Source organism: Penicillium daleae (assembly GCF_028827525.1).
Source record: "Penicillium daleae strain IBT 16125 chromosome Unknown utg000006l_segment0_segment0, whole genome shotgun sequence".
NCBI lineage: Eukaryota > Fungi > Ascomycota > Eurotiomycetes > Eurotiales > Aspergillaceae > Penicillium > Penicillium daleae.
The window spans coordinates 4,243,574-4,267,055 of record NW_026623154.1 but is presented as its reverse complement, the minus strand read 5'-3'; the positions used below and the strand labels follow the sequence as shown (position 1 = coordinate 4,267,055).

Below are 23,482 nucleotides of genomic sequence, written 5' to 3'. Positions count from 1 at the left end.
AGGTTTTGATCATCAAAGATTGGTAGGCCATGCCTGATTGGCTGTGCCTCTGTCATGGGTATATCAGATTCTATCTGATAATCTGATCGATAGTCAATTGGACTAATCGGTGTATAACAGATATCACCGTCAAGATCAATTGGATCATTAGCCAATAGGCTAGTAGGCAGTAGGTTGCTAGCCGAGGTTTCTTGATGTTCAGCTTCTGCGGGGTAATCTGTCACATGACTAGTGACGTGGATTTCTTCCTCGTCAGATTGCTCATTGAGCATTGCTGTGATCATCTTCTTTTGTTGATTAAATCTTTGATTATTTTGATTGGATCTAGGCCAATTTGCCCTAGGTATCCAATTAGCTGGTCTGCCAGAAGGATGCAGATACCAGCAATCTGCTACTGTATGGCTTCGCATATTACAATGCGTACAGTATTTGCCAGAATTTGACAATTTTTTCCATGGTTTTTTGCTAATTCGACGATTTTGATTAGCCTGACGATTTTTTGAATAGTGCTTTACCTGATGATTAGGCTTGCGATGAGCCTGATATTTGTTCTGTCGATTAGGCTGATGGCTATCAGCTATGAAGATTTGTTCGCTTGATTGAATATGACCACGCGATTCGTCAATCAGATTGGCGAATAACGATTCAATCGTATAAGAATCAGAGTCTCTGCGAAGAGATTGAATAATATTTTGAATAATCGGTGCGTATGATTGGTCAAGATTGTTGAGAACCCATGCGAATACGATTTGCTTTGGGAAATCGATTCCTAGGCTTGCCAGTTCGATTAGCAGGCGTCTTATCTCAGTGAGATAATCATGCATGCTATCGAAATCGCCTAATTGACTATTGAATAGGCTTTTCAACACAAGGAATTCGGTAGTAAAGCCTTTAGGTCGATATTGGGTAGCCAAGGTAACCCATGCTTGGTAGGCCGATGTGGTATCTCCTAACCAAAAGAGTGGGCCATCTTTGCATGATAGCTTGATTGATGATAGAGCGTCTCGATTCATCTGATCAATAGTTTTGAATTTATCAGATGGAATAACTAGCTCATTTTGGCCTATCTCAGCAGGGCTAGTAGATCTTGTAGGTCTACCAGATCTTCTTCCTGACCAAATCGCAGTATTTCTGCAATCAGGTGATCGTTGATCAGGTGGTAGAGCAATTGCTTTTTCATAAGACCAGTGTTGATTAGGAATCTGGCCTTGCTGAATAGCAGGAAGCTTTGTGTAATCATGTAGAATCGCATCGATCAGTCTCTCTTGATCAAGAATTGCCTTGATTCGGATAGACCAGGCAACATAATTTCCTTCTCCTTTGAGAGGATCGATATTGTGTTTGTTGATCATTTTGAGTTCAAAAAACTTGATTGAATATTTGAAAAATGATTGTTTTTGTCAAGAAAGTTGAGATTTCTTAGTTTTCGTATAGAGAAGTAGACGCGACCGGTAAAAATCGAGTATAAATTTTTGAAAATAAGAAGTCGGAGGAGCTTTTTGTTTCTCTTTAAGAGAGAGAAGTTTCTCTTAAAAGTAAAGGATTCTTCGTTGAAGATAGAAGATTGAAGAAGTGGTATAAGCCGAATTGAAGTAGGATCAATTCGGGCTCATAACCTGTGAGCAAGCGATGCTGCGCAGGTTGGGTAAAGAGGAAGATAAATTAAAGATGATTAAATAAGATCGATTGATCTTTCTTCCTCTTGATTGAATAGGAAGGATAAGTTCAATTCGGCTTAGAATCATAAAGATGAGAGAAAAGTAAAGTAGGACTGAAGCTTGGTTGATTGTATTGAATCTTGCTTGTATGTCTTGAACATGATTTTTGTAGAGAAAACAGGGCTTATTTATAATCAATCTTTATCAAACCTCTTTTGCATGTGATCGTTCTAGATCCTAGATCTAGATGCATGATGATCTCATGCAGACAGATAGTGATCTCATGCAGTAGCTGTTTGATCGGTGGTTGCTTGATTGTACGATGTCATTGATCGTAGTGATGATGTAGATCGTATACAATAGTATACGTCTTCTACGATATCATTGACCGTAGTGATGATGGTATAGCGATGTCATTGACCGTAGTGATGATGGTATAGCATAAAGCTTATAGAGATTCAGCCATCTTGTATAGGCCTTATGAATCTGGCTTGATATGCTGCATGGCGGTCTGGCTTGATAACATCCTGCCCTATATCTCACAAGGTCTCTATAGGCAGCTTGCTATTTAGGAACGCAGTAACTACATCTCGCTAGCGTAGATCAAGGTTGAATACAGCAACGAGGGTAAAGATCATCCTTATAGCCCTTGCTATAAGCGTAATAGCCCTTTTATCCTTATTTAATATCGTCTCAAGGTCTCCTCGTACGCAGATACGGGCTTTAAGCTTCTACAAATAGCCGTCTTGATTAAATTTGTATATAAAGACCTATCGGAGTAGTAGGATCTGTTTCGATATATTATTCGGTCGCTTTATCACGGTAAACGTTGATTTCTCCTAGAGAGAGCGTATTTCCTTTACGCAGGCGGCCAGGAAGCCTTCGGCCATCGAGTACTTCATTATATTCTTCCACCTATCAGGCGCAGGGGGCAGATCGTCTCTATAGCGCTATATCGGCTTCTCTATATATAGGGCTACGGCGAATATACGTAGTAGCTCTAGTAGATCGTCTTCGGCTAGTAAGATCGTTACGTACGCTTAGTAGTCAGGATCTGCTCTAGCCTTTCGCTTCCTGCTTCCCTCGATAATATTCGTTGTATCGATCCTATCATTCCTTCGCGTATAAAGCTCTGCGTATAGCTGCTATTCGCTGTTAGAGAGCGGATTAGGTTAATCTTTTTTAGAATCTTCTTCTATAAGGTCTTCGAGCGGAGGATTTAGCTCTGTCGGATAGTCTTCCTCCTCGTAGACGTTCTAATCTTCAGTCGGGGCTATTATCTGCTAGTCTACCCTCTAAGCAGCGGCAGGGCCAAATTCAGTAGTATTCTGCTCCTCTAGTAGACTTAGTAGCAATTCCGGTGGCTCTTCTATCGGGAATAAGCCAGGTAGGGTGTTATTCGGAGGATCCTGGTCTACCAGTAGGTGGCCTCTCTCGTTAGGTTCCGGGGTCGGGGTAATCGGTACAACTACCCCCTAAGGTATATCGTATTCTTCCTAATCGCGATCTTCCTAGTATAGATCATCTTCCTCTTCTTGCTAGATAGCTTCCTAATCGCCTGCTTGCTAGCCTTCCTAGAGATCTTCCTAGAGATCTTCCTAGGTATTTCGATTAACTAACGCATCGACAGGGATACCGATATCTTCGCGAAGCACTTCTATCTGTTCTTCCTCGGTCAAAATCGTCGGTTCAGGTATAGGAAGGGTTCTCTCTTCCTAATACTACATATCAGGCTTCTACTTCCTCGATTCGTCGAAGTGTATATCTCTCACGACGTCTATCTTGTCTCTTGCCGGGAACTAGATCTTCTATATATTCGATGCGACGTAGCCGACGAGGAAACCAATTTCTGCACAGGGAGAGGTCTTTTAGATACGTAGGATATTACGAATACGGCAGTACGACAGAGAGCTATACACGCGTAGGTTAGCTAGATTAGCCTTCTTTATCCTTTCGCCGCCGAAATCTCGTCGTGCTTCATCCTACAGCACGATCTACTAGTTCTCATCTTTTAGGTAGGTAGGAATCCTATTTAAAATCCATACTACAGTACTAACCATCTCTAGCCAGAGTTACTTCGGTAGCTTACTCTCGATCTGTAGATACCTCGTTATTGTTAGAATAACTCCTCCTAATCGCTCCGCTAAGCCGTTTTGCTTAGGGTAGTAGGGGATACTATACGATACCACGATACCGATATTGCTTAGGAAGTATTCGATCTCTAGTCCCGTAGATCTCTCGTTATTATAGTAGAATGCTTTAATCGGTAGGTTCCACTAGTTCTTAACAAGAGCAATAAATTACCTTATACCCTCTCTACACTCCTATTTGTGTTCATGAGTATATAACCAGTAGAATCGAATCCCTTCAACATAGAAATACGTTATCTATTAGTGTCTGTTATATCCAGGTAGAAATTGGACTAGATCGAAGTAGATTCGGCCGTATTTACTAAAGGGTTAGCTAATTAGTCGTCGTGAGATCTGCTTCGGTGTACTTAAGAGATTGCAGACCTAGCATAGTTCTCCTTCTATTAAAAACTCTTTATCTACTAACGATTCTAGCAGGTCTTCGTTGATTTTAACACTATCTACTATTTCGGTAGTCTTCTTTATTACACGAGTAGATACATAAGCAAGTCTCCGGTGCTATCGATCTACTAAGGCTTCTAAAACGAGCGGTTTCTCTAATCTTTGTACTGCATATACGTAAGCAGTAGTTTCTAGCGAGTATTGACGATCTCCTAGTTAATCGAATACCTATATCTTTAGCGGTTTTATAAGACGTATACTAATAATTAGTTTATCACTAGAATCCTTGATATATTCGGTATCCTCATCCTATCGTATACCTTTCTCCTTCAACGCAGTATATAACATCAAATTAGCATAGAACTTTAGCAAATAGACGACGTTGCTTAGGCGAATCGATCTAGTAGACCCGTCAGGTCCTACACTAGTTATTATCGCGCTTCCAGTCCCTTCCATAGCGGTAATTAAATCGCCTGTCTTTAGGCCTGCCTTCTCCGGTATAAAGGTAGTAAAGAGATCTTTTTAGTTACAAACGTACACTAATAAAGCAGTATCGAGAAACCAACGTTTTCGAATATCATTATTAGCGTCTCCTGTAGTCTTCACGCTTTAATACACCTGTTCGATTAGAAAGCCTATAGTGAAGTAGGAGCTATATAGTTAAGTAATATTAGCCGTTTTCGTGTTAATTCCGTTCTTCTCATTATATTCCTTAACAGATTTCTCTATCTAGGCTTTCTACGCTTTATCCTTTACAAGACGATCTTCTACTTGCTTAGCCTTCTATTTCAAGAGAGGTTTATCAGGAAAAGCCTCTCTGTTAATTATCCAGCAGTCCTAGGGCTTATAGCTTTTGTTACTATAGGGGTACTAGCGCCTAGGAATCGGAGGTAAGGACCTCTCTCGTGGTAGTTGCTATACTTGCGGCTATAACTACGGCTGCTAAGGCTCTAATCTAGCTTCCTTAAAGCCCTATAGTGTTGAAAATAATACTTTTAAGATCGTACTAACTACGCTCGATCTCTACGGGTGTAGCTCGCGATAGGTTCCTCGGAAGTTCTCGATCAAATCGCGCGTATCCTATTCTTCCTAATACAAAACGATCGCTTCAAATTTCAGCTACCACTATACTAGGAGTATCTCTTTTACTACACGGAGGAAATCCTTATTAGCGCTCTTGATCTCTAGCAGATCTAGGCTAACTACCTGTTCTCTTAGTAAATCCTATTCGTTGATCCACTAGTCGATATCAGTACCTTTCTTCGGTGGTAATACTAATACCCTCTTCTACTACGCACGTATATCTTCTTCTGCCGCTGTTGATCGACCAAATCGAGTATAGAGATACATAAGCCGTTCGTACGGGGTTTAGTAGTTAAGCATAGAGGTATAGTGGATAGGATCCAAATTAGCGATGATCCATTCGTTCATAGCGTCTAGGCTCTTGCTCTGTTGCTCCTATTCAGCATAGTCAAGCTTGTATATGTCTATGCGATCTCTCCATTCTCGTTTCGTCGACTCGCTGCCGTCTTCGGGGTATTGCGGCCTTCTTGGTTAGCGAATCGGTTGTTTAAGATAGTCTTCTTCGAGCTGAGGGTTGACTAGGTCCTATACCCTCTTCTGGCGTGTATATATCTTGATTCGTGCGAACCAATTCCTCCACTACGGTGGATCTTTCAGTTTCTCGCCTTTTAGGGCGGAGACTACTGCTGAATCTATATTGATCGCGTTCTTCTTTAGCAGTCAATTCGATCGATAGGAAGGTCAGGGGTAAGAAGGAGACGTCTGGCCGGGTCGCTACCGCGGATACACCTTGCGTATAGCTTGATTTGACGAATATAGCCTTCTTACTGGCGAATCGGGCTCATAACAGTCGCGAATACTGCTTAGTAAATCATACCGCGCACCAATCGGATATCAACAAGTCTGAATTGCTACGATGCCCCTTTGCTAACAATTTGTATGGGCAAAAACATGACTAAGCTAGGCGGGTGTTTTAGTATTTCCTTTTCCCTGGGGATCCACCCATCCTGCTGTTCCGACACGAACTTGCAGGTCACATGACTACCCACCTCACCTCACCTTCCGCCTCAAGACAGGAACGGCGCTTGTGTCTACGCTTCGAGTTCCATCGCAATCATGGCTGGCCCCAGCAAGTGTAAGTCTCTGCACTTAAAAACCCTGCAACTATCCGATATTCCAGCTGCTAACCAATTGACCAGCCCTGGTCCTTGACCCGGCTCTCCAGAAATACTACGGTACATGATCCCTCCCCAACCCACCATCTCCAGTTCTTGCGCTGCGGATGAACGGCCACAATCCCTCCGCTGCATGTCCGGAATATTCTATTGAAGAGAAAGGGCATTGAATATCAGCCCTCCAGCCGCGGAGCATCCTCCACTGAACAATGACTGACCGGACCCAATAGAACTCAACGCCAACCGCTACAAGTACTTCCGCTGGAACCCCCGCCATGCCTGGCTGTCCTTCATCTACATGGCCGCCATCCCTGGTGCTCTGACCTGGCTTGCCTACAAGACCGAGGTATGTAGTATTGGGTCCTAACGATTGTCATGACGGAAGCACGCGGGGAAGACGGAAGACGGAAGACGGAAACGATACTGACGGGTTGCAGGGCAAGTACGAGCTCCGTGGCAAGCGGAAGGGTGACCCCATTTCCGAGTGGTAGAGAGCAAGTGTTGGGTGGTTTGAATCGATTGAAAGCGATTTACCGAGATGCATGGCGATACAGAGGTGTTCATCCAAGACCTTCTGGGTCGTCTGCTATCCGGAATCGTGGGAGGATGGGAGCGAAAACTGCAGTTTTACCTTTTTCACTGGCGCCCTCGCTCTTGGGCTATGTACCTTACTACGAGCATATACCGCATTGATTTTCTTCTGTTTCAACCCTGGCACTACACTTCTTGTCAAGCGCCACATCCTAAACACCTGCCACGCAGTAATGACATCGAGAAGCGCACAAATCATGCTTGATTGATGCTGTTTCATTTACTTCGAAGCTCTTTAATCGTACAGTATTGCTGCAAAGCGGGTATTTTCATCCCGGGCCATTGAAATCGCAGCATCTCGATTCGTTCCTCAAATCCCATCTTGCTATTCAAGGTTTAGTATGGGCCCCAACCTCGGCGACCTCCACCTCGAGGGGCTCCCTCTGGTAGTCGCTCCCCTCGTTTCCAGTCTCCTACAGGGAGAACAGGAGGTCCGCCACGATCACCTCCACGGGGACCACGGCCACCACCGCGTCCTCCATACCCATTGTCTCGGAATGCGCGCATGCCACCTCCCACCGGAGGTGGTGGACCTGGAGCGCTGCGGAGCACTGGCGCAACGGAGCCATCCTCGAGAGGCGGCAATATGGCACATTCAATGTAGTCTCCAATAATAAAGCGGGCATCTAGCAAGGCCTTGTCTGCATCGGAGCCTTGGAAGCGCATGGGTCCAGCACGAGGCCGTGTCTCTGCGCGGTCATCCACATCTTCTTCCCCGCGGTATGGACTATCTCTCGGTCCAACAATAACACTGCCCAGATCTCTGCTCAAGTATCGGCCGCGCGCATCGGGGCCCATCATAGCTGCACTTCGCGCGTCGGGGTAGATCAGCCGGAAGCAGAGGCGGGTGCCGACGGGTGGGTCAGGGAGTAATGAAGGGAGGGCGGAGGTGAGAAGCTGTGAGAGTTCGCGTAGCGTGCATGACTGCCATGTGTAAATCTCAAGGTGTGGAGGAAGTGGTGCAGCAGCTGGCGGAGGGGAGGACGCGCGAATGGCATTTGGGCCGCTGAAGGGGCCGCTGCGGCGCGAAGGGGCCGGGATGCTGTAGTCGGAGATAGGGTGGAAGGAATTGACGCGATAGAAGAGCTTCAAATGGAAGGGTGTCGTTGTTTGGCGGTTGATTTGAGGCTTGGTGCCTTCTCTCGAGGAGTTAACCATGACGGCAGGGCGAAGTCGCGTGTCTGGTCGAGCCGAAGGGTGTGACAGAAAATCAATTGTCGCAAGACTGAGGGGTAGTGATATGATGATTCACGGCTCAGTGGTCAGAAGTAGTCTTCAGAAAAAGCGAGTCGAGTGCTGGTTGAGGGAAGAAGGGTGGGGAGCTTGGAGAGTTTGGAGGTGAATGGAGAAAACCCCAAATGCGGGCGTTGGAGCTTGCGGCGGCTGGCGGTTCTTTTGGCTTCGAACATTCTTTTCCGCTCTACCAACGTCGACTTTCAACACCCACGCACTCGGTCCGAACGATCTACACCTCTCTACAACCTATTATTATTCTCTCTTGAGATCGACGACAACACTCTCTGCTCTCAGATTAGGGAAGCCTGCGCGCCGCAGCTATCGCCAACATGGATTTCGCCGCGCTCATGTCCAAAGAGATCTCCAAGGCCAAAGGCCCCGCCAGTGGCGCCTCCAAAGCATCTGCTACAAACAAAGACAAAGATGTGCCCGCCGAATCATCAAAGAAATATTTGCGTCGAGGAGAGCTCGAGGCCGCGCGTGTCGCAGCATACAACGAGGAACAGGAACGATTACAACGGGAACGCGAAGAGCGGCTGAGCACGAAACGCAAGCTCGAAGAGGAGGAAGCAGAACGAAAGCGTGAGAGAGAGGAGAAGAAACGAAAACTGGCAGAGGAGTCTAAGAAGAGAAAGGAGGAGGAAGACGATAAAAAGGAACGCGAAAGGCGACGGAGGCTTGGCCTGCCCGAATTGCCAGCAAAGAACGACCGTGGCGAGACACCTGCCAGTGAAGATGCAGATGAAGAAGATATTGATGAGGAGGAACTTATTAAGAAGCTACGAGAACTCGAAGAGCCAGCCCGACTTTTCGGCGAGAACCATCGTGCTCGACTTCGACGGTATCGCCGTTTGGTGAAGCGATCCGCTACATTGCAGAAGCTATCAGATGGCCCGATTCCTACGATCCTGGAACCTGTTCCTGGCGCACGGATGATTATCGAAGCCAAACCTCCCAAAGATCAGGAGGGCCGGGAATTCCTTTTCCGACAATTGGCATCCTACTTCAATATGGTCCTGTCTGAATGGGAGCTGGCATTGGCCAAACGTGATGTTACAGTACGACAGAGCTTCCAGGGAAAACAGGCATATAATGCCATGGTTCAGTCTCGAGAAAACATGAAACCGCTGTTCCGCCGATTCGAGAAAGGAGACCTCGAAGATGGGCTATTGGAACCGATTGTGGAAATCGTGCACAAAGCCCAGCAACGGAGATACGTCGACGCCAATGATGCATATCTTCGAGTGAGCATTGGAAAAGCGTAAGTTGAATCTCTCCATACCTCTAAAGATCCACAACCGATATACTGATATATTTGCAGTGCCTGGCCCATCGGTGTGACCATGGTTGGTATCCACGAGCGCTCTGCTCGCGAAAAACTACACCAAAGCGATCAGCAGGCCCATATCCTCAGTGATGAGGCTACACGGAAATACTTGCAAAGCATCAAACGGTGTCTGAGCTTTGCACAAGTGCGCTGGCCCCCAGAGGATCTATTACAGATCATGGGCTAGGGTTGTCTTCTTGATTTCGTTATCCTTGTGATATATACCCTAGGCGTTATTGATTTTCAATATCATCTTATGGAGTTTCAGTTCATCGTTGCCCAATAATTCGGCGCTCCATCATGATGTGACGTATGGAAGCTTGTAGCCCGTTGATTTTGTCACTCATCCCTTGCAAGGACCCGCGAACCGAATTTGATGCTCTTCAGGCGCAGGATAGTTTCACCCATGCCGAACTGAATCCGACTGATGTTTGGGTAAAAGTATGTCCTTCTTCTTGTCCCGAGTGTTGCCTCGAATCTTGTCTTCTAGAGGATACACTGCTTCAAACTGGTTGATCAGGACTGCATATTCCAGTATAACGATCTCATAATCCAGGTGATCAAGTCGAGGTTTTTTCTTTCTAGCGATGCCTGGAGGTCTGATATTCCAGCGGAACGCTCTGAAAGAGCTAGACAAGATGACATGAAAGAGACTTTCGAGAATGCTACAAGCTATTACGGGCCCAAACGGTGTCGAAGCAATCTATTCTGACTTGTAGCGGGTTACTAGTTATTGCTTGTACAGAGTACCTTGCATATAGTCACACTGACAACTGTGAATGGAGAATTTCTCTGATCACCACCGGGATTCTCCGTTTTGAATTCATACATCATCGGCACTTCGAATGGATTCGGCGAAATCAGGAGTAGTTCGGGTCATTGGTGAAGCCGCATACAGCAATCTCAAGGCAACCCTATCGAGTATTCTTCATAGTCAAGACCTGAAGAATGCACTGGCATATTCATATCTATCCCATGTCACCGTCAAGTTTCCATGGCAAGGTCCAGGCCATTCTACAGTTCAATAACGTGACAATCAGGCTCCTCATGAGATGTAACCAGCGCATTCCACAAGTTGAATCTATCCTAATGGGGGTACAGATGATTGCTCGAACTCCAGCTGGTATGTTCACTACAGTCCGGAGCCGGTGCTGAGTGAATTGGCGGCCTTTGGATATTGAACATTACCTCGGGAGAAGAGGGCTCTTGTTGGTTCTACATTTGGGGCCTCTAATGCATTCGATGGAGTGTCACGAATGAAGATGTTGGTAATATCAGGTCATAAATCTGATTTCATGCAATGCTGTTTAAACCACCAAATAGAGTAGCAGGGAAATAGCTGGAATGCAAATGACAAGCAAGAGGAGGCTGGATGAAGACATGAGCAGTTCCAGTGTCTTCTAAGAGAGATTAGACTTTGGAGAATAAGGCTCGATTTGTTTGTCTGCCTTTTAAGGGTGCCTGTTGCCTATTTGGGCCTTCTTCCGTCTCTTTCTTTGTGTCTCCGTCTGCATGTCACCACGCTGTCCTGGACTTGCTCCCCTACTCCATGACCCAAGTGATCCAGCCATCCAAGCCCTTGGTGGAGGCACGCCTCTTCATTATGCCGCAGATCTTGGCCAATACGAAACAGTCGAGCTCCTACTCGACGCAGGGGCGGATCCATTTGTACGAAATGGGGTTGGGAAGTTTCCTTGGGACTTGGCATGCCAGTCTGGTTTTGAAGGAATTGTCGAGGTTTTCGAGGCGTTGGTAAACTAGAGAAAAGGAATGATTTGGTGTTGACTGTCATAGAATCACCTTCGGGTTGTTTTCAGATTGAACGGTTGGAGACGAGATATCATGATGCTAATGTTTAATGACTTGTATGAGTTTCCCAATTCTCTTGACAGTAACCATACCAGCTGCGCACTCTCGCATACACTACCATTACATCCTGTCCAGATAATTCCAGGCAGTTTTCTAGAGTACATTTCTTGATAATCTCTGTATAGTTGTGGACTTTATAGATCTTTCTTACCAAGTGGGGCTGCCGCTGTACTTCAACACTCCACGTCAGTTCCACCGAATCTACATCCTCCTGTCCTCCTCGCCTCGCCATGATCACCAGCATTCTCTACACATGCTGTCTCTTATGTCCGCTATATCTGATATATAAGCCACCACGCGCACTCATCCAATATTTCCAACATCGCTGGCCCGATGTACTATTCCACCACCCCACAGCCCAAAAAGTCATCGCGTTAACCATCGACGATGCCCCCTCGTCACAAACACCCGCCATCCTCAACATCTTACAATCGCACAACGCAAAAGCAACATTCTTCGTGATTGGATCCCAAGTCTCCGGCCACGAAACAGATCTGACCGATCTCGTTCGCCACGGAAACGAACTAGCCAATCATGCCATGCACGACGAACCCTCGCGCTCGTTAAGCGACGCGACACTATCAGAGCAAATATCCACCGTCGAACAAATGATCCGAGACGTGTACCGCGAAGCTGGTCAGGATGGACCTGAGAATTGGTTCTTCCGACCAGGCTCGGGGTTTTTCAGTTCCCGTATGCGCAGGCTCGTTAAGGGGTTGGGGTATCGACTGGCGCTGGGGGATGTCTATCCTCATGACCCGCAGGTACCGTTCGCAAAACTCAATGCGAAGCACATCCTCAGTATGGTGAGGATGGGAAGTGTTGTTGTTTGTCATGATCGGAGGGAGTGGACGGTGCCGATGTTGGCGATAGTCTTGCCGGAGTTGCGGCGTCGTGGATATCGGGTTGTCACGCTGTCTGAGCTGCTGAAAGAGACTAAATTGGACTCGGCTTGATAGAGTGGCAGGATTTGGCGTCTTGCTGTAGTTCTCAAGATGAGGAAAGAAGACAGCATAAGCATACGGAAGAAGGGGGGTATAAGAGTGGGCTATAAGTTCTCATGTTAAGCCCCCGATCCTGTGGTGCGTCGAAAGACATCGATGGAACAGATGTTTGATAGAAATTCCAAAGGATACCATCCAAACCTACGCAAACAGAAATAAATTAGAAAGACTTTGGGGGATTTGAACCCAGGCCATCCACCTCGCTGGCGTTCATGTGAATAATAGCCTTACCTGCTCACGTCTCAGTCAGTACCCAGACCCGGCCTTTGTCCCTGCCTCGATGTTCCTTTTTTTTTTCTCCAAGAAGAATACTCAGAATCAGAATAAAATAAAATAAAAAAAGCTTCTCTGATGGGGAAAAAAGAAGAACCAAATTGCCCAACAATCAGGGATGGTGCACCTGAAGGTACGTCAGGCAGGCTTCTCCGAAGAATCGGCCCCAAGACGCCAGAGGTACGTAGTGACGCGGACCTCTCCGCCGCAAACTGAGTCGCGAGGATGGTGGACACATGCGTATACCACTAGACCACAGGGGCAATTTGGTTGAGGGGGGTTACTGTGTGGGGGGGTATAAGGAATGGAAAGTGAGAGGTTTGGGTCAAGTATACTACCTGGTGCAGTCGTGATACGGGATACGGGAGAAGATGAAGCATGTGATAATAGGACAAATATAAAACATTAGATACAGGTACAATGGTTAGCTTAAGCAGATTAAGCAATGATATCAACATGTGCCATGCTATTGTGTCAAGTCCCGCCACATATGGGCTATTGCTTTCCACCAGCTCTGTACACTCATCGGTGCGGTGGTCGTGGACACCTTGCTCAAGGTATCCTCTCGAGTCAAGGCAGACCCATTGGCTGGGTAGATATGATGACCATCCATGCCATTCATCACTTGCAGTGATGCCGATTGCGGTCGTGTCGAGACAACGCTGCTACAAATGCTGCGTGACTCCCGCTCGCCTTCTTTACTACCCAGCAGACGCCCGGCCGCCGCGACGCAACCGCCATATGCGAAGCGGACCAGGGAATCACCAGACAAACTACCAATGATATACACATTGGGAGCAACTTCCAAATCATCCAGTGCTTTTGCCCGAAGAGTCTGGCCCGAGATGGCCACGTCGTCTCCATCATCATGCCCCAGCACCTCTGTGCGGAGTTGCGAGTCCAGATAACCCAGAGTCCCTCGTCGACCAGCCGCGTATACAAGGCCCCGGGCGGACCGCACAAAGGTGGACCCGTCCTGTCGACGAAAGGTGACCTCGGCCAGGCCCTCTTTCGCCTCTACGGTCATAATTTCGACATTCGAGACTCCCTCATATAACTCATCCCAAGGTCGGCTCTCCAAAAAGCCAGTCGATGTGCCGCGGCGATACTTTGGCCGCTGGCTTTTGTTTTTCAACGCGGCCGCAAGGGCGGCCCTCTTCATTAATCGATATACGCCCGCGTATTCCGGATATGCCTGTTGATGACAGCCCCGCAGCGGCGACGGGCGATCATCGGGAGACCATTTGAAGACATGCAAGATCTTCTGGTCATTAGATGCAGAAATGATAGCGTCTGCCGCTGAAAACCCAGATCCGATGACAAGCAATGGTACAGTCGGCGTTAGCTGCGTTCGGACCAGCGGCTGCAGGATGGGCGGAGGCTGAAGGATCTCCGAGAAAATGCCACTTGCAAGCACCAATCGCTTGCAGTGGAGGTTGTGAGACTGAATGAAGAAACCGTCTGCGGTACGGGAGATGCCACTCAACTGTTCCCCACATCGGAAAACGTCATCGACATAGACGGCGGCGGGGTAAGCCTGGAAGTAGTCGGCGATCTCACGTCTAGTCGGTCGGGTGAATGGTGGAAGATCCTGGCCAGTTTTCTGTCGATGGTGATCGGCAAACGAATAGCCCGGCAAAGAGAGCATAGTCGCATAGCTCAATGTCTGGATGTCCCAGCTCGCCCCAAGGGGATCCTCGGTCCATTGACCACCCGGACGAGGCGCGGCGCCGAATACGAGGTGGGAGATGGCCTTTTCAGGCACACGGCGCCACTCGACATTCGACGTGCAGCTGGATTCTTCCACGTCGACGCTCGGTCGCACCAGCGTATCTAGCAGTACATTCACTGGGAGAGCCTGGGTGGAATAGGATAACCGAGAAGCCGCAAAATGCGCGGTAAGCGCGTCGACATCGGCATTCAGAAGGTTCGGGATGTCCTTCAACTTGGAGTCAAGCAGAGAATCTGGATGCGGAGGATTCCGCGAATAAAACGGAATGTGACCATGCAGAATGTATGAGAGAATCATGGCCGACGGCCCATTGCCTATTCTCACGGGATCACATAAAAGCGTTAGCCTGAAGAATAAATCAAAAGATCGAAGTAACGATTGAAAGTAAATTGATCAGAGAAGAAGACCTACCGACGATGACAGTGTCGGTCTCCATTGAGGACGGCGGGGCCTCCAACGCTGCGTCAACCCACGCGGGGCATTCTGAAGGCATGCAACGCGGAAAAAAGAGAATTACAGTCACTGCAGCCTCATCCGATGCGAAATCAGGACGGGACTCCTCGAGCGGAGATCAGTAGTCAATCGAAGGCCAGAACCAGCAGAGCCAGGCACGGCCATGAAGGAGAGAAAAAGAGGGAGAGAGTCGATTCATGGTTTGCGGCGGGGGGGCGTTTACTTTTCGGGAGGTTCTTCCAGAGACTCCGGGGCATGGATCAATAATCATGCTGACAAACTGGCGCTCCACCAGTGGGGACTCTGTACGAGGAGGGAAGCTCTTAGCGGCAAATGGGAGCTGTCCAAGTCGTGAACTTGCTTTTTTTGTTGACTTGGGAGGGTCATTTGGTCAAGAAGAGGTCATCGGGATATTCAACGTCACAAAGTGAAGCAGAGTTGAACTTGGAAGGTTCTGCAATTCATGCAAGGCCCCGTCCGCGGCGGAGCCTCCACTGCCGAGGGCCAATTGTCGTCGAACCTGACGAAATAAGAATGATAGAATCATAGCAGGGCTGAATGACGGAATCAGGAGGCTGGGATTATTGGACGCTGGGATGCTAAGCGACACGAAGCAGATGCGGTAGTCGACCGTCGTATAGAGATCACCATACGTACTACGCCTATGCTTGATCTACTCGTTTCCGATGTCTCTCCTAGATCACGACAGAAGAAACAATAGGACACCTGGTTGATTATTAGATACACACGTTGAAGAATGTACCCCCCTGTTTATACCTCAACAGAATGGCTGCTTTTAATTTGGGTCCTCGGGCATTGCTCGACGCCCAGCCCAGAGACGGCCTGATCTCTACTTCGTGCTTCGTATGTACGAATAGCACAATCACCACGTGGTTTATTTCCCAATGGATGTAATTGGCTAAAGAAGCCCCTTGAATCACAAAAGAAAAGATGCTTCCTTATGCTGTTAGAGATAGTTTCTGAGCCAGCAAGACAGTCATAGTTCCCCTCCTCCAGCCCTAAGCCCTACTTTCCCAAAACGGAAATGCGGCTGGGGATTGCGTTGCAGATCGCAACTCCGACTCCGCCAGCGCAGAGCGTCTAGATCTTTGGAGTTCCTTCCATGCTTACACTTCCCATGATTGCCTCGGCTCGACTATCTTGGTCGCATCGGTCTTGATCTTGCGATCATGTATCACCTGGCCAAGTCGCTGTATACTTACGCGACTAGCAAAGAAGGTAAACAGGACCGCCGCGCAAGCCGATGTACTTGGCTGCCTCGCTGACCTTCTCACCCTCCCAACAACAGAGTACTCCGTCCTCCTCCTCGGCCTAGATAACGCCGGCAAGACCACGCTCCTCTCCCAAATCAAAGCCCTCTACCAGCCTCGCCCAGATGGTGCTCCCGCGCCGAACCCCGGCAAGACCGTCCCCACCGTCGGCCAGAATGTCTCAACCATCTCCTTATCGGATATGAACCTGAAGATCTGGGATGTCGGCGGCCAGATTTCCATGCGCGGCCTCTGGCAAAGCTACTACTCAAGCTGCCACGCGATCATCTTCGTGGTCGACAGCGCCGACGTAGGCCAAGATCCAGATATCACCCGGCTTCCCTCCGCCTCCAGTCGACGGCCCAGCTCCGTAACAGGTCCCACGCGAGGGAGTGGCGGTCCAACCGACCAGTTCTCCGAACATACAGTCGGCATCAATGCCCCCGGGAGTGATTTCGGACGTCTAGATGAGTGCCGACAGGTCCTGGAGTCGGTCCTGCAAAACGCCGACGTGGCTGGTGTGCCCATCCTCGTTCTGGCCAATAAGCAAGATCGTGAAGATTGCGTCGAAGTGGTTCGCATAAAAGAGGGCCTTGTGCGGAAAGTCTTCGAGGGAGAAACAGGAAGCGGCGTTCGAGACAGTCGCGTGCTGCCGGTCAGCGCGTTGTTGGGGTCTGGCGTGCAGGCTGCCGTTGAGTGGGTGCAGAGTCGCGTCCGATGGAATAAGGAGGGTCGGCCACCGGTTATGCGGTGATTCAGTGCTACAGTGGAGTAATGGAGGAGGTGGCGATGATGATAAAGTTGCAGCTACAGCTGTGCCTGGGGCGATACGACCTGTACAGGAATACACACACACACACACACACTCGATTGCATCATGGCGTTAGTGATATTCCCATCTTCCTTTATTTTTCATAGATATACCAATGAATTCTGTCTGTCCAACATTGATACTATCTCTATTGAATCATGTTCTATAGCTAAGGTCCGCCGAATGTGGAGTGTAACACAAACGCTATCTTCGAAGACGTGTTGCGAGGAGCTTTTGATCGCTGTCTGGGCCCCTTCTATAGATATGATGTTATCGTACTCCTTGAAACAGTAATAGTACATTTCCGAGTACAGAGCAGATTATTAGCCTGCATATCTATGCAGTAGACGGCAGTTACAGTATAGATTAGGACCCACAGCTGACCCCGGTCTGAGATTCCTCCAATAGAGTAACGAGATGCATGGACGAAAAGTAACAGTAATCCGATACATATCTTGGTTAAGAAATCAAGGAAATAACTCGACCTTGATATTGACAGCTCCGCATTTCTGAAATCATCCATTTGGGGTTCCTAGGGTTTGATGTCACGGCCGACGGATGGTCCCGATCACACAGCCGACCTACTTTCGGAAGACGCAATGTAGAAGGACCGAGATGCAGGAAATGTCTAGACTTGCGGTACGAATAGCTCTCTACTCCACAGAGTCGGTCGAAGGATCTTTGCGCAGCAATGAAGTCAGTTGTGGTGGATGTGACGTCACAGTCTCAGTGTCCCTCCAGGTAGAATCCAAACATGTACTATAAAACGGTTCATATATGAGCCAGTACATAGATTGAAAGTTCATGTTTCTTTGACCTTTACAATTCTCTTTCAATCATATCATCCACCACCATCATGAGCACCTTGAGCAACCCCGATTCGATCAACCACAAGCAGGGTACCATCAAGCCCTCTGTGGCACCCGAACCACCGATGACTGACAAAGGCGTGAGTATACATCTTACCACTCAATTTGAACAGACCAAACTAACATAATGATCAGCACCAACCTGGACGCAAGGTCAATGAGGCAGACCAGCGGCCCGAATTCCACCTAGAACGCCACCCTCCCGGCACCGCACCCGCCAGCAACTCCTACTCTGCCAACACCGTCGACCGAGTAGGCTCCCAAGCCAACAACCCAGATGTCCTCCGCGCACACGGCAAGGAGGCCGTGCACACATCTGCTGCCAACACTTTGAAGGGAGCTACGTCCGCCGATGTACACACCGGATTTGGCAAGCCTCTCGTGGGCGAGACCGGCGTTGAAGTTGCCCACGACGGCGCCCACGGTCGTAAGAGGCAGCGTGGAGGACTAGAAGGTGTTGGCGCCTCCATTGAAGATAAGAGTGGCGAGCGCAAGTTCCCCGATAAGCGTGGAGACGAGAGAGAGCATCACATGAGTCGTCTTCGCGGTAACAAGGAGGATCGCTCCGCGGCGGATATGCAACCAGAGCCCGCTGAGACCTTGGATGCTGAATGGAAGTATGAGCCTAGCACTAAGCGGTAATCTTATTAATCAACGAGACAAGTGATGGGGGATGGGGGTCTATTACTTGCAACATGTTCCGGAGCAACGCATTTTGGGTTCGTGAGTGTACGGGGTCAACCAATCGTGGGCAAAAGATGGAAGATATTGAGCATATGAATCAAATTAGTCATGATTATTACATGGCATGAAGCCATAGAGTTGTATGTACAAGTAATTTCTCCATTCTGGAGAGAGTGTTCGAAGGGATTTGTAGCCCGGATTTCATCGGCTATTGCGAGCAGCGGTGGACGCCCGGGTCTTCCCTGCTGGCGGCTTTTTCGGCCAGCTTCGAGCAATGTCGATATTTGCTCGTGGAAACCACATCTCGAGGAAGACATAGATCAAGAAGTCAATGACAACACAGAGACAGAAGAGCTTGCCAGCCCAGACACCACAGCCGTAGTACCGTTTCAGGCGGTCGATGAGCGCGAAACTGCGCACGCGATCCCCGCTAGCCTCCCAGCCTTGACCAGGATAGTAGCCGTAGAATTCCTCGGGGCTGATATCACCTGTGATGCCTTGGTAGACTCTTTCAGTGCGCTCGGCCACGTCCCGCCATGAATACATCATCTTCACTTGGTCGTGGAAGCGATCCGTTCGGACCTTATTCGAGCGTAAGGCGGCAATTGCCTTGTTGGTCGCAACGACAAGATCATCTTCCTCTGGCTTCGCAAATGTGGTCATATGTTGTGGCAAGACTTCGGGAATGCCACCGACTCGGGTACAAACGACGTACAAACCGCAACTAGCAGCTTCCACGATGACAGTACCGAAGGCTTCTGTCAAACTAGGATGCAGGTAGATATGGCCGCGTACCATGACATCTCGCACCTCTTCGTGCCGTACCGAGCCAAGCATCTCGACCTTATCTTGAAGGACATTGCGTTCCAGCATTTGTTCAAGGTCAATGGCCTTTGGTCCGGAGCCAGCGATAATGAAGCGGGTGTTTGGATTCAAAGCCAAGATTCGTGGGATGGCGGCAACCAGGAGATCAGTGCCCTTGTTGTAGAAAAGTCGGGAAATGACGACAATCGTAATTGTATCATCAGGTCCAATTGATGTAGGGGGCGGTCGTTGTTCAGCAGGGGATGTTGGCACCTGATCCAATCCACGAGAATTGTATGAGAGCGGACGGAAGTTCTCTGCCACGACAGCATTGGGGATAACAGATACCATCAAGGGGTCCAGTGAAGCTCGAAGAACAGTGTTCTCCTTACTATTATTTATTAGCACAACAGTCATACATGAGCGACATCCTCCACGTACCAAGTATGGCTGACACAGATCGCATGGTCCACATCACTCAATGTGAATTTGAGGAGCTTGTTGGTCAGGATGGAAGCGGCATCGGCGAATCCAAAAAGAGAGTGGTCGGTAAAGACGGTCCGCAGTCCCATTGTTCGCGCATGGAGAATAGCTTCTCCACAAAAGCTACTAAGACTGGCATGGCCATGCACAATCTCAATCTGCTCACGAATCACGATATTGCGGAATATTGGAAAGAATGAGAAGACGGTAGGGAAGGTGGTTTCGCGGTAGATCACAAAGAAGGGAACGTGATAGATTTTCAAGCCATTGGTGAGGTAGCGGACTCCTGTTCGACCTTTGTACGCATGCGTGATGATTATGACTTTGTGTCCGCGGTCGATGAGTTTCTAAAGGGCCGTCAGGAACGAGGGAAAGAGCGGGGATAGGACTGCTCGGGTCCATACAGATGACAACTGGTAGATGTGACTTTCAATTCCCCCTGGAAGATATTCAGCAAAGCTCACAGTTGATGAGAAGAATTAAAGAACTTACCCGATTGGGGGAAAAAGAAGTCACTGACCATGCTGTCGCAGTCAAGTTCATTGTCAGCGATCAAGACATCTAGTGCTGTTCTCCAAGGAGGTATAGAGACTCACGCAATGTTATACGGCATGATATCTTTGGCGCTGAGACAGATGGACTTGAGACAACAAAAAGCTATCTCTGGTACGTTTAACCTTGCCCATGGCGATCACCCTAATCGGCTGGTTCAAACATGAGTGAGCCGTGTGCAATCGCGATCGAGACCAAAGACAGCGAACGTGAAGCTCCCCGATAACCACGGGCGGTCAAGATGACAGCGGTGAGAGGTTGTCAGATTACTGCCGGCACAACATAAAAAAACCCAATCTGCTCCTCACTGGAGCTCTCCAGCTCCAACACCGAGATCAACACAGGCGTTTCGAAAAAATGGCAGGCTCCAAGGCTACGCTTGAATCCTCAAAGAAGGATTCAACTCCAAAGTCTGCAAAGTCCCACAAGCGAAAGAGGGATGTCGAAAACTCTACTGCAACCACCCCAACTCCGACCAAGAAACACACGAAGCGCGAGAGCCTACCTTTGGCCGTGTCGCCTGCCAATGATGGCAGCACTACCAAGCGGAAACGACTGAAGGATGCCCTTCAAGGCAGCGATTCTGAGAAAGTGATCCAGAAAGACAGCACTGTTTCTCAAGAAAAGCGGAAGAAGGACCGAGCTGGTGAATCAGGCATGAAATTAGTGGACGGCAAGCGAAAGAGTTCAAGGAAAGACAGGGGAGCAGATTCCGAGCCTGAAAAGGTGAGCCCGGAGTATGAGGATGAGAAGGAAGCAGAAGAGCCGTCTGAAGATGAGGGCATGCGCCGCAAGTCGTCCAAATCCAAATATGCGGGCATCCTGTCCAAATTCGAGCGCACCAAAACGGCAGCTAGCGCAAAAGCCAAAAAGGCCAAAAAAGGAGAGCTCATGGAGGACGAGCAGACACCCGAGATGACTGTTGAGCCTGTCATCGCCAAAGGTCTTGAACCATTGCCCCAGCCGGAGAACCCGCCTGAGGTGACGGAGACGCCCACGTACTCCTCATTGCCTGCATGGCTAGCCAACCCCTTGCGAACGTCGGCAAACGAACGAGCTAAATTTTCAGACCTTGGAATCAAACCCGAACTCCTACGCATCCTCGAACAAAACAATTACAAGGAGGCATTTGCTGTGCAATCCACTGTTATCCCGCTGCTTTTGGATGGTAGTAACAACCACCCAGGTGATCTATGTATTAGTGCAGCGACAGGTTCGGGAAAGACACTTTCCTATGTCCTCCCTCTGGTCACATCCCTCACTCCCAGACCTGCTTCGCGACTGCGAGGACTTATTGTGGTTCCAACAAGAGAATTGGTCAAGCAAGCACGGGAGGCCTGTGAACTCTGTGCCTCCGGTTCCCGTCTACATATTGGAAGTGCCGTGGGTAATGTGGCAATCAAAGAGGAACAAAAGCTTCTAATGCGAGTCGACCAAATCTACAACCCCGCAACCGTCGCACAGCGGCAGAAATCAGGACTGCAAGGCAACGACTGGATGGACTTCAGTCTCGAAGACTGCGTCAATGAAGCAATTGACTCGAACGAATTTTTGCCTGGCTATATCCAGCGAGCCGAACCAAACGTGGATATCTTGATTTGCACGCCAGGTCGACTTGTTGATCATATTCGATACACGAAGGGGTTTACACTCAAGCACCTCGAATGGCTGGTCATCGACGAAGCCGATCGTTTGCTAAATGAGAGCTTCCAAGAATGGGTGGATGTAGTTATGGGATCGCTCAACTCACGCCAGGCGCCAGAGACGTTTGGGCCCGGGGGTCAACTGCTGTCGGAGCTGGGACTTGCCATTGAAACCTATCCACCCCGGAAAGTGATCCTGAGTGCTACAATGACCCGAGACATCACCAAACTGAATTCTCTGCGCCTTGATAACCCTATGATGGTCATCATTGGTGCTGAGAACACTACAGATGCGGAAGACTTGTCTGCCTCCCATCGCGATGCTCATTACACCCTGCCACCAACCTTGCAGGAGCACATTGTTGCCGTGGATGATGCATCTCAGAAGCCTCTCTACCTCCTCCATCTTCTTTTGTCCCACATACAGATTGGCGGTGCGGAAAATCGCGCGACCGCGCAAGCAACTGCTTCGATTGAGTCCGACTCTGAGAGCACTAGCTCCGATGATACTAGCTCTGACGAATCTTCTGACGATGATACTTCTTCTTCTGGCTCTGACTCAGATTCCGACTCCGAGACTTCATCAGATTCCGATTCCGATTCATCAAGTGATTCATCATCAGATGAATCTTCCGATTCCGATGATGGTGTCATTGACATTGTGCCCAAAGCTGTTATCCCCCGTACCACGGTCCTCATCTTCACCAAGTCCTCCGAGGCTGCATCTCGACTTTCTCGTCTTATTTCCCTTCTTCATCCCCCACTTGCCAACCGGGTGGGAACCATCATCAAATCGAACAAGTCGTCTGCTTCCCGCAAGACACTGGCAGCGTACCGTCGCGGTCGGATCTCGGTTATTGTCGCTACCGATCGTGCGTCTCGTGGTCTGGATCTTCAGTCCCTGACTCACGTTATCAACTACGATATTCCGCCCAGTGTGACCACCTACGTGCACCGTGTTGGTCGTACCGCTCGTGCGGGCCGCGAGGGCTCCGCATGGTCTTTGGTCGCCCACCGCGAGGGCAGATGGTTCTCCAACGAAATTGCCGCCAGCGTGGAAGGACGGATCACACGCATTGCCAATATTGATCGGGTCCGTGTGAAACTGGATTCCTTGAAGTCGATGCAGTCAAAGTACGCGGCAGCTTTGGACAAGCTGGAGAAGGAGGTAAAGGTTGGCAGGGCAGGCCCATCCAAGCGGGCGTAATACGTGCCAACAACTGTTTTCCACGAATGCTTGATGTGATATTACCCATGCATAGCGTCTTCTGTATCTAACTACTGTACTACATTCTGTACACTACATTATCAACCTCTTGCATACTTAAAATACTTGCTCGTATGCAAACCTCCATTGATGGGTCATCATTATCAAACCTCCTCTTGTAGGTCGCCCTTGGTCCGTGCAGCAACAGCAAATCTTGCATACTGTAGGTAGAGCAGCAGCAGGAGAAATGCACCAGCTGTGGACGGACCATGACGTGAGACGGGGG

The 23,482-nt window shown here is 48.8% G+C and overlaps 9 protein-coding genes across 9 annotated transcripts; 6 read left to right on the top strand and 3 right to left on the bottom strand.

The window, feature by feature from the left end:
• Window positions 1–6,328: 6,328 nt before the first annotated feature.
• On the top strand, window positions 6,329–6,878 carry N7458_007245 (uncharacterized protein; the record flags this gene model as incomplete). Its single annotated transcript, XM_056910627.1, has 4 exons — window positions 6,329–6,347; window positions 6,412–6,447; window positions 6,618–6,733; window positions 6,825–6,878. 4 exons carry the CDS (start codon window positions 6,329–6,331, stop codon window positions 6,876–6,878), a joined length of 225 nt encoding a protein of 74 aa, XP_056766331.1.
• A 436-nt stretch (window positions 6,879–7,314) lies between these two features.
• N7458_007244 (SAP18 family protein) lies at window positions 7,315–8,136 on the bottom strand (the record flags this gene model as incomplete). Its single annotated transcript, XM_056910626.1, has 1 exon — window positions 7,315–8,136. One exon carries the CDS (start codon window positions 8,134–8,136, stop codon window positions 7,315–7,317), a length of 822 nt encoding a protein of 273 aa, XP_056766330.1.
• Window positions 8,137–8,543: 407 nt separating this feature from the next.
• Window positions 8,544–9,728, top strand: N7458_007243 (mRNA splicing protein PRP18; the record flags this gene model as incomplete). The annotated part of the gene is made up of 2 exons (XM_056910625.1): window positions 8,544–9,475; window positions 9,536–9,728. 2 exons carry the CDS (start codon window positions 8,544–8,546, stop codon window positions 9,726–9,728), a joined length of 1,125 nt encoding a protein of 374 aa, XP_056766329.1.
• A 1,912-nt stretch (window positions 9,729–11,640) lies between these two features.
• On the top strand, window positions 11,641–12,366 carry N7458_007242 (chitin deacetylase CDA4; the record flags this gene model as incomplete). Its single annotated transcript, XM_056910624.1, has 1 exon — window positions 11,641–12,366. One exon carries the CDS (start codon window positions 11,641–11,643, stop codon window positions 12,364–12,366), a length of 726 nt encoding a protein of 241 aa, XP_056766328.1.
• A 787-nt stretch (window positions 12,367–13,153) lies between these two features.
• N7458_007241 (uncharacterized protein) lies at window positions 13,154–14,855 on the bottom strand (the record flags this gene model as incomplete). The annotated part of the gene is made up of 2 exons (XM_056910623.1): window positions 13,154–14,733; window positions 14,831–14,855. The coding sequence occupies 2 exons, from the start codon at window positions 14,853–14,855 to the stop codon at window positions 13,154–13,156; spliced, it is 1,605 nt and encodes a 534-aa protein (XP_056766327.1).
• Window positions 14,856–16,062: 1,207 nt separating this feature from the next.
• Window positions 16,063–16,897, top strand: N7458_007240 (ADP-ribosylation factor family protein; the record flags this gene model as incomplete). The annotated part of the gene is made up of 2 exons (XM_056910622.1): window positions 16,063–16,111; window positions 16,182–16,897. 2 exons carry the CDS (start codon window positions 16,063–16,065, stop codon window positions 16,895–16,897), a joined length of 765 nt encoding a protein of 254 aa, XP_056766326.1.
• Window positions 16,898–17,810: 913 nt separating this feature from the next.
• On the top strand, window positions 17,811–18,465 carry N7458_007239 (uncharacterized protein; the record flags this gene model as incomplete). The annotated part of the gene is made up of 2 exons (XM_056910621.1): window positions 17,811–17,903; window positions 17,959–18,465. 2 exons carry the CDS (start codon window positions 17,811–17,813, stop codon window positions 18,463–18,465), a joined length of 600 nt encoding a protein of 199 aa, XP_056766325.1.
• Window positions 18,466–18,708: 243 nt separating this feature from the next.
• Window positions 18,709–20,317, bottom strand: N7458_007238 (phosphatidylinositol N-acetylglucosaminyltransferase subunit A/GPI3; the record flags this gene model as incomplete). The annotated part of the gene is made up of 4 exons (XM_056910620.1): window positions 18,709–19,702; window positions 19,753–20,141; window positions 20,199–20,233; window positions 20,287–20,317. The coding sequence occupies 4 exons, from the start codon at window positions 20,315–20,317 to the stop codon at window positions 18,709–18,711; spliced, it is 1,449 nt and encodes a 482-aa protein (XP_056766324.1).
• Window positions 20,318–20,703: 386 nt separating this feature from the next.
• Window positions 20,704–23,196, top strand: N7458_007237 (putative ATP-dependent RNA helicase DBP6; the record flags this gene model as incomplete). Its single annotated transcript, XM_056910619.1, has 1 exon — window positions 20,704–23,196. The coding sequence occupies one exon, from the start codon at window positions 20,704–20,706 to the stop codon at window positions 23,194–23,196; it is 2,493 nt and encodes an 830-aa protein (XP_056766323.1).
• Window positions 23,197–23,482: the final 286 nt, after the last annotated feature.